At 40.0% G+C, this 13544-nt stretch overlaps 1 protein-coding gene across 1 annotated transcript in view; it reads right to left on the reverse strand.

The window, feature by feature from the left end:
* Nucleotides 1-878: 878 nt before the first annotated feature.
* The window catches only part of ARL8B (ARF like GTPase 8B), a 35617-nt gene continuing 22951 nt past the window's right edge, over nt 879-13544 (reverse strand). Inside the window, exons 3-7 of the mRNA XM_032784194.2 lie at nt 10627-10700; nt 10046-10139; nt 5640-5707; nt 5289-5359; nt 879-2881 (exon numbers count right to left, since the gene is read on the reverse strand). Coding sequence (XP_032640085.1) covers nt 2832-2881; nt 5289-5359; nt 5640-5707; nt 10046-10139; nt 10627-10700 — 357 coding nt within the window. The 3' untranslated portion in view covers nt 879-2831. The remainder of the gene's footprint in view (nt 2882-5288; nt 5360-5639; nt 5708-10045; nt 10140-10626; nt 10701-13544) is intronic.

A 13544-nucleotide genomic window follows, 5' to 3' on the forward strand; every position in this document is an offset into this window, starting at 1 on the left:
AAAGTTTTTGCAAATGAAAAAAATTGGGGGAGTGGTAAATAAAGAAGAGGACAGGTCACCAATGCTGTGGCCAAAAGGGCTAATGCAATTCTTGGATGTCTAAACCAGGGAATCTTGAATAGGAATAAAAAGGTTATTTTACCTTTGTATTTGGCACTGGTGCGACTGCTGCTGGAAAACTGTGTCTAGTTCTAGTGTCCACAATTCAAGAAGGATGTTGACAAACTGCAGAGGGTTCAGAGAAGAGCCAGGAAAATGATTAAAGGACTGAAAACAAAACAGTCCTTATAGTTATAGTCAAGGAGCTCAATCTATTCAGCTTAACAAAGACTGTAAGGGCAACTAGATGACAGTGTTAAGTATCTACATGAGGAACAAATGTTTAATAATGGGCTCTTCAGTCTAGCAGCGAAAGGTATAACATCCAATGGTTGGAAGTTGAAGCTAGACAAAAATTTACACCTTATTTCCAGTCTGAATTTAACTGTGAGGGTAATTAACCACTGGAACAATTTACCCAAGGTCATGGTGGATTCTTCAGACAACTTTTAAATCAACATTGGAGATCACTCTCAGAGATATGCTCTAGGAATTATTTTGAGGAAGTTCTATGGCCTGCCCTGTGTTAGGTGGGTCAGACCAGATGATGACAGTCCATTCTGTTTTCTTCCGAATCCAAGCATTCAGTTATAAGTTCTATGTGCAAAGAAGAGGCAAGTAGGGCAAGTTTCAGACTGAGCAGCCATTCTGTCCATGAAACACTATGTTGTCCAATCTCTTTTATAGTTTGACTTCCTGTTTCATTTTAGAAGTCAGAATACAGTTAGTATTTGCCCATGGCCCATAGAAAGACATTAAGCCAGGAGGAGTCAGTAAGGTAAGTGTCAATACAACCCTCAAAATTTAAGTTTATTGAATAAAGCTGAAGAGCAGTAAACCAACAATATGCATCCATCTAAATAAAAAAAATCACTTATTTACAAAGTTCAATAATTATATAAGTTGTTCACATGCAGAGATTAATGCACAGGTTAACAGTTCGTAGCAGTGTTTGGATGCCATAGATTCTAAAAGCAGTCAAGTAAATACACACCAAACACATCAAGTTCAGCTATAGGCCAGTTAACTAAACAGTGACCTGGTCCCCACACAGAAAGATTCACACATTCTAGTTCAGTTTCCTTATTTTTAGGCACAAGCAAAGTTGCTAAATAAAGTAACTGTAGCAGTTCACGGTGAACTAGTGACTACAGTAGCAAGTTAATATACCTCTCTCTACAGCACCAACACTAGTAGGAGATTAATTGAAACCATGCTTCAGAGAATGAAAGGACAAACTAAAACACAAGCGGAGTTTATGAATGAAGACAACATGTAGTGTGTGCACAGTGCAGTAGTTGGTACAGAACAGTAAGGTCATAGCAATCTAACTTAAAACTGGTTTGTCTTAATTACGTGACGGACAAGTGTTCACAACTGAAGGTTCTGAAAGTGCACCATCTGAATCTATGTTTAGGTGCTGCTTAAAAGAATCACAGACAGTGTGAGGCAACACAAGCAGGTGTATCAGTTGTGTACACTACAGTGGGCTACATTAACATTACTATATGAACAAACCAGTCTTGACAAGTCTGTCCCTTTAAATATACTGAAGTCACTGAGAAAGTATAGCTACAAAGACATGTTACAATCTTTAGTTTATACATATTTCTCTATACTGTAGAAGCTAATCAAGAAACAGGATCAATTCATTGGCTCTCTTGTGCTTTGAGACACAATAAAATATTTCAACTTACAACCTGTAGACTTTGCGCATGATTACACTGAGAAAGCAGGCATGTCTAGAGTTGTCACAATAGCTAGATATTCCATAGCACCAAGTGAAACTGTGCCCAGCTATTCCATGAATAAGAGACACTGACTTGACAGTTACACAGGTGCAGTGCTGAAAGTCAGTAGTATCACTGATTACCAAAATAAAGTTATTTGTGTATCATGCAGCAACTCAGATTTGTTCTGGGTGTTTCAGACAAAGATCATTTAAAGCATCTGGAGACAGAAAAATGCATCTGTGAGCAAAGTGATGCTCTCAGCAATTTGTTCAGTCTGCTAGAATACTCCAACTGTTGAAAGCTGTTAGTAAAATATTCCATTTCCATCCCCATAAAATGGTAAACAAAAAGGAAGATACAAGTAATGATCTGGACAAATACAAGGTTTGGCTTTTCTAATTCATCAGAAAAGTGGTGTCTAAAAGTGACTACATAAAGTCCCATCTGTAGAATTAATGATGCTGACCTAGTGCTCCCATATGCAGACAGTTTTCATTTCCACATCTTACAATATGCACCTCACATGCATTTGTGAGACTAAAAATAAACTAGCATCCCACACCACAGTTAAAGGTTTTCTAAATGCCTTATATGGCACTAGAATCTTAATGCTGTGCAGTGTCAGCATCTTCAAGCCACTAAACACTAGAAATAAAATATTTTAACATTCTGAAAATCAATTATAAAAATCTGGCCCAGAAAGACCAGAACAGAAGTGTACTCTGATTTAATATGGTACAGATAATTTTTAAAAAGCCTCCAGCCACCCACACACACTCTTTAGACGGCTGTAAAATAAACCTTTTTGTGCTGACTTTATCATGACAACTCTAGTTGATTTTGTGATAGGAACAGGAATATAGGTCTTCAGCAGTGCACATGAGAAATGAACTGAAAAAGGCCATTTCTTGGATACAAGAGGACTATTGAGTAGTAATTCATCATGGAGAGAGTGGACAATTCTGAGATTATGGCCAGCTGGGAGATTCCAGGAAAACTTCAGCTTCTTCTAGATTTTGAATGCTGAATAAGCCACTGAAGCGTGATATCTAAAGGGAAAACAAAAGGTGCACTGGTATAAGATTTTTCACAATATAGTTAAAGATTTAAACAACACTCGAAAGCTCATTTTGTGTGTGTGTGTTATAGATGAAGTTCTTCCAAGATACTGTTCTCAGTACACAGCTGAGAGGAACCTTCACAGGCCGGAGAAATTTCCCCTCCCCCATACCTCCAAAGGAGCCTGTATGGGAAATTAAAACATATGTAGTCTTTCCTTGAAGGAAGACGTCACTCTTAACATTCCAGTCTGGAAGAACTGCCAGTTTTCACCATGATCTCATGCTTCTAGCCAGTTGGTCAACTATAAAAAGACTCCGAAATCTCCAGGAAAGGCATGAGACATCATGGAGAGAGAATGAAGTCAAGTGCCCAACACACTGTAGTAATCAGAGCAAGCTGGATGCATTAAGAAGGTTAGAAAACATGTAACACCCACACAGACTAAAGAGTTTGCTTATTTAAACACAAAATCCCCCATCAATCCTTTTCCTCTCTGGACCTTAACCTCCTGATGAGGCAACCAGAAGCATTTAGCCTAGAGATGTAAGTAAAGGGTGGTGAAAGACATGAAACTTGTACTATTGAGGCAGGTGCTCATCTTGTTCCTAAAATATAAGGCACAGAAAGCTAAAAGGGAGCAGTTTATGTAATGCACTGTACTATGGGGGTACTGCTGCTAGGTAAGAAAACTTAACTCATTGGTTCTCATCTTGTGGGAGGTCATGACCCAGAAGAGAGGCGACAGCAGCTTGCTCATATTCACTACCAAGAGATTTCTGTTGTAGGAGACTCACTGGTACCTGGGTCCTACTGTCCCCTCCTATACCCTCAGAAGTGCCACATAAACAAGCAAAATTTCAACAGCACCTAATATGAAACTGTAAAGAAGCCAGTGGAGGGAATACCTGGGTATATCTGAGGACCCCAGCATTAAGCAATCCCAAAAACAATGTAAATTAAAAAAAATAAAATAAAAAGAACTAAACCCAGAGTCTTCTCTTATTACACACACATTGGATCTTACTAGCTGTATAATACTGTGTTCAGGGGAAGCTACCTTTAGTCAGCCGCATAAACCTCAAGCACACTAGCCTGGGAATATCCTACTCCTAGTCCAGATGCTAATTAACTGTGACTGAGCTAGTATTCTCAGTTTACTCATTTGTACTCTGATGTTTACCCTTCTATCTTTGATTATTTAGACAGGTGATGTTATAGACACATGAGTTGTCGCTGTTGCAATGTTGTGAGCAGAGAGTGTAATGAAAATCCAAAGGGATTCTTACCCATGTCAATTCCCTGAGCAATCACAAGACTGTTGAAGCACAGGAAGATTCATGGACATTAACAGCCAGAAATACAAACCAGGACACCAAGTGGTGTCCTGGTTTCATGCCCTGCAGATAATCTAAAACTTCCTTATGTCTGAATCTTGGTTTGGAAGGACTGATTCCAGAAAATGTGGTTTGAAGATAAAGGTTAGCTACATACCACTCAAAGTGGTAACTTAATTTCATATTATAAAAAGGCAATGATAAAGAGGTTGTTCCCTAAGGGAACATCTTTTTAATATACTGGTCATCTGTTAGCCAGAATGGTTAATGAGATAATCGATATGGTCAAGTCACCAAATGAGAATCTAGCTTCCCTCCCCCCCATCTTGGCAATGCAACAGCCTTGTAGGTGTTGCAGCATTAGTCATTTAAGGTCACGCAACAGCTTCCAGCCTCAACTAGCTGGCCTTCTTATACCAGTAGAGTAGGTGGAACACTTAACATTGTTACCTAGCAAAGCAGATTGCACCCTTCTCCCTCCGTATTTGTCTAAGCATCCCTCTGATGCATCTAGCCCATAAGTAAAAAAAACAGAACACCCACTACTGCACCAAACAAATGAGATTTGTTATGCAATAAGGAATTTGAGCCTCTATGCATTCATATGCTTCATTTCCTCTGATAAAATCATGGATAAGCATCTATGAAACCAGTTTGAGTACTAGAACCGAGCTACAGTCCTTTTCATAAGCTTCAAATCTAAAAGATTAGTTTAAGATATGAACTGCTGTATTTTATACAGCACTATTTTAGCTCAATTTGCTATGTCTAGCTTGCAGCTCGTAACTAGAGACTAGCTGAAGTAACACAATAAATTTCGTTTCACTGACTGGATACAAGAATTGTAAAGGCTTCAAGTTCAGTGCTTCTTAACTCCGCCAAAATGGCATAACATTATTTGTACTAAAATGACACTGAGGAAGTTACTATAATGAATTTATACTGTACGGCACTTTGAAAATGGCTCAGACTCATTGCCTATGTCTAACACAGATAAGAGGTTAGAGTGAGTACTTCCAGTTTATCTCTCTCAAATTGGCATTTCTGGGTTAAGTGTTACCTATATTATCCTTTTCTTTGCAAGAAATTGAATAGCAGCAAATTTCTCTGTCCTGAATAGCAGCCAGATTCCTGGAAGAGAGGAGACATGTAGTAACATTTGGTGATAACTTAAAGTAAGATCTTATTTTTACATTAGTTCCTTAACATTTCAAAGACACTATCACTTTATCTACTGTATGCAAGCTTGTTTCTCTATAGCATTTCAAGCCATCAACTGTAAATAAGACACCAGCACAATAAGCTGAAATTTGTTAATTATTTTCTATAGCTTAAGACAGACATTTGTAAGAATTTAGTAAATTAAAATTACAGTAGACTCTCCCTTAACCACATATTCTTTAAGACTTACATCTTTTCAATTAGCTGCTTCTCATCCAGAGCATTAGGAAGGTCTCTCTTGTTTCCAAGGACTAGAACCTAAAACACACAGTGATAAGCATTACATTGCTCACAACCACAGGCACTCATCAAGTAAGGATGTATATTTTACTTTGAACACAGGGAGACAAAACATTGGTCTGTGTCACTTTCAAGGCATTGTAGCAAGATAAATACATTGGATCTGAGTGTTTGCACCTCCCCTCAATCTATTTTTTTTATCAATAACGTCTCAGCTGGTAGAATACTAAGGTCAAAATAGAATCCTCAAAACCCGATTATGAAAGCCCCTTCCAGAGGTTTGCTCAAGTCCTTAATGGCTGTCTTTAGGACAATCAGCTAGCCTTATTTCAGTTTCCTGTGCTTTAGGGTTCCTCTTTCATGGATGTCTGCTATTCCTCCACCCATTGCCCTCCATTTTTGGACTGAAGAATGGATTCTTCTCATGGCTTACCTCTATGGTTACTGGGTTTACCTTTGTACCAAGATTTCCCAGATCTCTGCTTGTGTTTCTCAGTTTAAAATTGTGGATTATGCTTTGCATCACATTTGTAATTTATTGACTATTGTATTATGGTAACTTCTAGAGGCCTGAGCCAGATCAAGGCCCCATTGTGTCAGGCACTAGATAATGTTTTCACCTCTCTTTGTACACAGTAAACCTGATCCTGCCCTAAACGCATTTACTTGTGGTAGGTGCTGAACAAAATTCAAACAGCATTGAGGAAGATGTCCCTAAAGCATGGGATAGCTGCATTATAAAAATGCAAAGTAAAATGAAAGTAAAATAGAACAGGCATGGTAGGTAATAAGTGTTTGCATAAGCTAACTTTACCATGAAGAACCAACCTTGTCTGCTTAATAATTTCTAAGATTTAATCTACAGATTTGCATAACTTACATTTCATTTGAAGTTACTTCATGTGCATACAAATCTGGTGAGACTGAGTATGTTTGCAGTGTTGTAACCTGTTGGTCCCAGGATGAGAAAGACAAGGTAGGTGATGTAGTACGTTTTATTGGACCAATTTCTGTTAGTGGAAGGTACAAACTTTCGACCTAAAAGAGCTCTTCTCCAAGTCTGGGGACGGAAGCAGAGTGTGAGGTAAATACAAGTTGGGACAGAGACTGTTAAGCAGAAGGTTTAACACAAATTGTAGGCCCACTTGAAATGAAGAGGGCAATTAAGGACAGCAGGCAGTGTAGTGTGTTACACATTGTTGTAATGAGCCATAAGACCAGTGTCCCTGTTAAGTCAATTTTTTGTTGTTGTTGTTGTTGTCTAGCAGACTTACAAAGTTAAGTTCCCAACCTCACCTTTTGCGTATGTTGTGCAGGTTTTCTTTGAGGACAATTATTGAAAGATCAGATCTGGAGTGATCACTTTGTGAAAAAAAAATAAAAAATAGTTCAACCCTGGGTAACACAGTGTTTTGGTCTTTCATCATTTTTCTATAAAAGATCATTTGAGAGCATAGTGATTGCCTGGTTTCACCAAATAGTTGTGATTGGGCATTTAATGCACTGGATGAGGCACACCACATGTTGTGATAGGCACATGCCAGACCCATGAATCTTGACAAGGTACAGATCATTGTAGCAGTGGAGATACGTCTGAAGGTTTTGCACAGTCCCTGAATCCCAACCAGCAGATAGCATCCGCTCCGTCTGCAAGTTTGACCGCTATGTATATTTAATCATGATAACTATGTCAGAGGCCAACAGACACCACCTATTAAGAACACACCACAATTCACACAGGAACTTGGAAGATACCATCAAATCCTTCCCCCAAAAAGCTCCAAGAAAAACTCCACAACTTCATCCCCCACAAACCCAGCCTAGAATTGTTCTACATGCTTCCCAAGGTACACAAAGAGGGGAACCCAGGCAGACCCATCATATCTGCCCATGGCACTCTTACTGAAAGAATATCAGGACTCAGAAACCATCCCTGAGTCACTCATCACACAAAGGTTCTCCTTCCTCCACAGCACTACCAGCTTCCTCCAGAAACTCCATACCATGAACAATCTCACCCAAACCTCCATGGTGACAAGGATGGTGTTCACCTCCCTATATACCAACATCCCTCACTACGATGGTATCATTATCTGCCTCATGCATACAAGATAATGTACAATACTCAGAAATCCACCCAAAACACATCAACAAGCACATCCGTTTCATTTTCATCCACATTTAACAAACACTTTTTCCAAACCCTGGGAACAGCCACATGTACTACGATGGCTCCCCAATATGGAAGCCTCTTTATGGACCACACGGAGGAAGAATTTGTGGAAAAATGCCCCACGAAGTCAATGATATACCTGAGATTTCATCAATTATATTTTCATCCTCTAGACAGAACACCTAAACTTCCTCAGATTTCCACAACTTCAACCACCAACATGCATCCATCAAACTCTCTCCAGAATACTCCCACAACAAGATCACTTCCTGGACACCATAATTTGCTCAAACAATGGAACCCTAAAACCAGCTGTAAACCCAAGTGGCCCACCAATCACTACACTTGCCTTCCTAGATCCAGCAACCACTCCAAACACCCCAAGAAGTCTTCTCTACAGCCAGGCACTCAGATACCAGAAATATGCTCCGAGGAGAAAGTCTGGGATATACACCTTAACACACTTAAAACCACCTTCACCAAAACAAGGACACCTCAGAGAAGTGGATCACATCACGGTAAGGGCCACCTAAATACCCAGGAGAAATCTGCTTCAATACAGAAAAAACCCTTCAGACAACACACTCCTAGTTGTCAGCCAACAACCCACATGGGAACCCATATTGAATATCTGTCAAGCTGTCTAGAATGGCTCATGACCATGAGTGCCAGTCTCAAGGCAGACTTAAGAAACAGGGCAAAAATCCCAAACTGGTTGTGTTGTCTATACCTAGATTTCACAAACCAAGTACTGAGTGTGAACACCTCAAGCACTATAACAGCCTTAACATGGAGTCACAGACAGCCCCGTCGGGTAGTCCAGTTTATCTTGCCACCTAGGCAAGCTTGCCTTTGTGATGGATGGTCCCTTATACCAAAGGTCACAATATTCAGGTTACTCCCAGTTCCAAAGGATGAGTCACTTACCCCAGTCAACTCTACCTTAGATCTCTCAAAGACCATGCTTGTGGCCAATTCTATAAACCAACTAAAGATCTGTTAACCAAGAAAAAGGAATTAGAGTTATATAGAAGGTTACAGCAGGTAAACACACACAAATGAGTTAGTCTTAGGTTTCAAAAGGTAATAGAAGCTGCTGTAAGATGCACGGTCTATATGTCCGTTAGGGCTAACACAAGCTAAGCTAAACTTACAGATATTGCCCTTTCCAAATTCCAAGCAGCATAGCAATGCAATTCCATCTGGTCAGGATTTTTTATTCCCTTCTCCCAGAGTTCAAACTGATGGAACAAGTGGCAGCACCTACCTCCTTTTCATGGGTGTGTGGGGAGAGACCCCTAAACCAATTAAGTCATTGTTCTTTGATGTTTCACAGTGTCTCATTTGATTTCAATAGGCCTTCTTGTGTGTGAAGGACCAGCACTTTGCATTAATTAATGCTTCTTTCCCCAAGTTACACAATTACAAAGGTTTACAATGCACTCACTATAACCTTCACCATGGGCCACAGATGTTACAACCAAGATCAATACACACAGCATCCTACAAGCATTTCATCACATGTAAATACTAAAACACATTCTTGTCAACTTATCTGTTTTAATAATGCTAACACAGGTGGGACCAGAATTGTTTCCAGCTATGCATGCATCAGTGTTCAGTGAGGCCTAGTGCCCTTGGCATTAGCTGGCACCTGGTCTGCCAGCATCATATTATCAAACAATTACAGCCAATATTTGATGGGAACCACATCCGGAAAGAAATCTTTCCTAACCCCTCCCCCTGTTCTGGGTCTTCAAACAATGCCCCAACCTTTCCGAGTTCATCATCAGAAGCAAGCGCCCCACAGACCAGGATACCAATTCAAAGCAGCACCAGTCCATGGCAGAATAGATGCAAAACCTGCAGACATATTTCCCCTACAACCATCAATACCCACTTTTCAAAATTCCTGGCTCTACACGTGATTCTCACGTGTGGTGTACCTCATCCTGTGCATTAAATACCCCAAACTTCTGCTTGTTAACTTCTGCTTAACCATCTGTCCCAACTTGTATTTACCTCAGATTCTCTGCTTTCTTCCCCAGACCCGAAGAACAGCTGGGTAGCTCGGAAGCTTGTACCTTCCACCAACAGAAGTTGGTCCAATAAAAGATATTACCTCACCTACCTTCTCGCTGATACCAACCATGCAATGTTAAGAGCTAGAATATACTACTTACAGGGATTCCTTGTAACTGTGGTTTGTCTAGAAGGTTATGCAGTTCATTTCGAGAGGCTTCTATCTTTTCACGATCGGCAGCATCTACCATATATCTTTAAAAAGATGATGCACATTTAGTTATTCAACAACTTAAGCAGATTTATAAGCTTCAGAAACTAAAATATTGACCCCTGTATTGAGTTTCAGGACAAATTTAGCAGTCTTGCAGCAGGGTCAATTGTCCCAAATACTGGTCAGCTACTGGTCAGCCAAGTAGAGCTTGATAACCTCTCCCATTTAAAATGTACTAGAGTTGGGGCAGTCAAACTACATACTGTCAGAAAGTTACGCAGATGATTTCATATGTCAAGAGGTTAATATATTAGATCAGAAGTGACAAACAATAGCTAAAAAGCAAACAGGCCTTAGTTCTTCCCAACATCATTCAAAAGCTAGTTTAGAGGGGCTAACGCAGAATTTTAAGATAAAACAGAACACTAGTTTGCAAACTGAAGTGCAAACCTAAGGCTTATTTCTCAGCTGCAAAGAAAAAGAAAAATCTACAGCTGATGACAGCAGCCTTATAATGTCTGTACTTACACAATAGCATTAACGCCTCTGCAATAACGCTCCCACATGCTTCGGAATCGTGGCTGCCCTCCTATATCCCAGATCTTAAAGGAAAAGCAAGTTTAGCTAGGCACTAGGTTAAGTCAAAATTTAAACACATCACAAAGCACAGTATAAATAGAGAGTGACCAGACAGCAAATGTGAAAAAATCGGGACACCAGGGAAGTGGGGGTGGGGCGGAATAGGACCCTATATAAAAAACCAAAAATCAGGACTGTCCCTATAAAATTGAGACATCTGGTCACCTTAAGTATAAAAGAACTATTAAAAACAGGTGAAGTGAAGTGTATGAAAGTATTTGATCCTTATGTCTTTTCAGTAGCTTTCATACAAAGGCTATTTCCACTAAAATGGTACGGAAAGTCCTATACCTAGTCAGCAGGGTTACTGATCCACACTCTCCCTTACTTTAAAGCACTCAGTAAAAATATAGATGCTTGTATCTGAAAGCCTGACACCTCAAAAAAAATTCACAGAAGTTGCAGAACTTCTTGTTTTGCTGCGTGAGGGGGAATACAGATGATGCACTGTCTTTGTTTTAGAACCACGTGCAAGAGTATGCAACTTTGCACTCAGCATACATGCACGTCTCAATGAGGACTGACAAAAGGAACTCTGGCATATCAAGGGGAAAGGTTACTTCTAAGTTGTGCTCCAGAGATAAAGTCTCTTTACAAACAGAATACATAGGAGAAAGTCCTACACTTGAACTCAAACTCAAGTGACTGAACTTTACAAATCTACAGACCAGTTTACAAGAGTTTCATGGCATGATCCAGTTTAAAAAACTCACTATTTACTAGACCCTTGAACAATGCAGACTGACAAAAGTGAGGTAACAGTTTTGTTGTGTTATTTCACTGTGGGTTTCCATAGCTGAGTTTCTGATTAAGCAGAATGCAGCAATATTTATGTGCTAGCCTATTAGGGCATGTGCCTGTAAATATAACAATTTTAGAAGTTTAAGATCAATACAAGAAGTTGAAGAACCTCAATTCATCCATATTTCAGATCAGTGTTGTGTTCTATATCATGTATAGCAGTGGTGGGCAACCTGCAGCCTGTCAGGGTAATCTGCTGGTGGGCCACCAGACAGTTGGTTTACATTTGCATGGCCGCCTGCAGCTCCCAGTGGCCGTGATTCGCCGTTCCTGGCCAATGGGAGCTGGGGAAAGCGACGGACAGGTCCACGCTGCTTCCCACAGCTCCCACTGGCTAGGAATGGGAAACTGCGGCCGCTGGTTGCTGTGAGCGGCCATGCAAATGTAAACAAGTTATCTGGCAGCCCACCACATTACCCTGACTGGCCACATACAGCCCATAGGCTGCATGTGGCCAGTATGTTGCCCACCCCTGATGTATACCTTTAAACAGGGGCCACTTCATCCATGAATCTGTACAATGATATTTGCATAAATTTGAAGGCAAAATTGGGTTTTGCAATACAGTGTTCTGATTTAAGGTTAACTCTTGCATTTCCTGAATGAGTCATGGTAGTGGATCAATGCCATAAAACAGACCTGTTAAGTTCACTTCTTGCAGTATAAGCAGCCAGCATAACTTGTGGTATAAGGTTGTGGATCATTTGAAGAATTAGCTGCAATGGAAAAAACCTGCTTTGAAGCATATTTCTTAAGAAAGAAGGGGACTGGGAGGAGTCAGAGCACCAGGAAGTAGAGTGGAAGGCCAGGTCAGGATTGTAAAGCAGAATGTATTAAGTGCCACTAGTCAGTTGTCAGCATTGGGTAAAAAAGGATACTAGCTAGAAAACCTTTGTATGTTTCTGCAATAAGCTATGTGTACATGTGAAGAATCATAAGCCACACACTTATATAGCATAAGGCTGAAATATTTTTTGCCCATACTTGATGTTACTAGAGATGAGGGAATATGATCAGGACATTATATCAAGAGGCTGGTAGAAGCCCTAACCCTCTGAAAGCTGGGAGCCATGTTAGTCCAAGTGAGTCTAGGATCCTTGGATTTCTGCTCCATCAACAGAGTTGACACAACGTTTACTAGAAGGTAATTTCAGAGCTTCTCGTTAGTTGACGGTGTGTTTGCTTTACAGTGCTGTAGATGGACAGGAGACACTACAAATTTGTTAATTATATAAAAGCAACACATCCTTGCCCAAAACTAGAAGTTATTTTAATTTTAGAAGTTACAGCTTTACTCGAGGTACCTTAGCAGTGGCATGGGTCAGGAAAGTGGGAAAGATTGTAGACAAATATTCATTTAAGTTTAGGAAGTCTCATTGGACATTAGTCATGGCCCATACATTCTCTAGCGTGTACAGCTTTCGATATAACCGTGGCCTTTCATAATAAGCATCTTGATGCTGTTATCTATAAATGGAAGGACTAGGGCTGATTAGAATTCTGTCAATTCTAGACAGTAGCCAGCAAAAACAGAAGTGACCCTCAGGAGTGTGGATAAAACCTTAAAAAGGTGAGCCACATACGCTATAGTATCCTAGATGCCAGAAAGCAAACCTAACAGTAACATAGTGAGGCGCTCATCATGTAACTTCGGCATATTTCTCATTTAATACAGCGTTGAATGCCGCATGGAAGAAGCCAGCATTTAAACTTTTATCTATGCGAGCACATTAAGTAAGAGTTATTCCTACTGATCCACTGGAAAAAAAAGAGTTGAATAAAGTCATAACAGAACATGCCAGTTGAAAATTCCATTTTAACATAGAGGTGCTCTCAAGCATGAAGAAGTTTAACAGAAGGTTCTGGTTTGATTATTCCATGCATTTTTAAATGCTTCAGGAAGAAAAACTGAAATTCCCCTACAGTGTTTGCAACTTAGACAAGCAGCATTATACTAGTGACAAAGAACCAACAGGCAAAACAGGCTTGTCTGGTTGTGGGTGGGG

Source organism: Chelonoidis abingdonii, chromosome 17 (assembly GCF_003597395.2).
Source record: "Chelonoidis abingdonii isolate Lonesome George chromosome 17, CheloAbing_2.0, whole genome shotgun sequence".
NCBI classification, from domain to species: domain Eukaryota; kingdom Metazoa; phylum Chordata; order Testudines; family Testudinidae; genus Chelonoidis; species Chelonoidis abingdonii.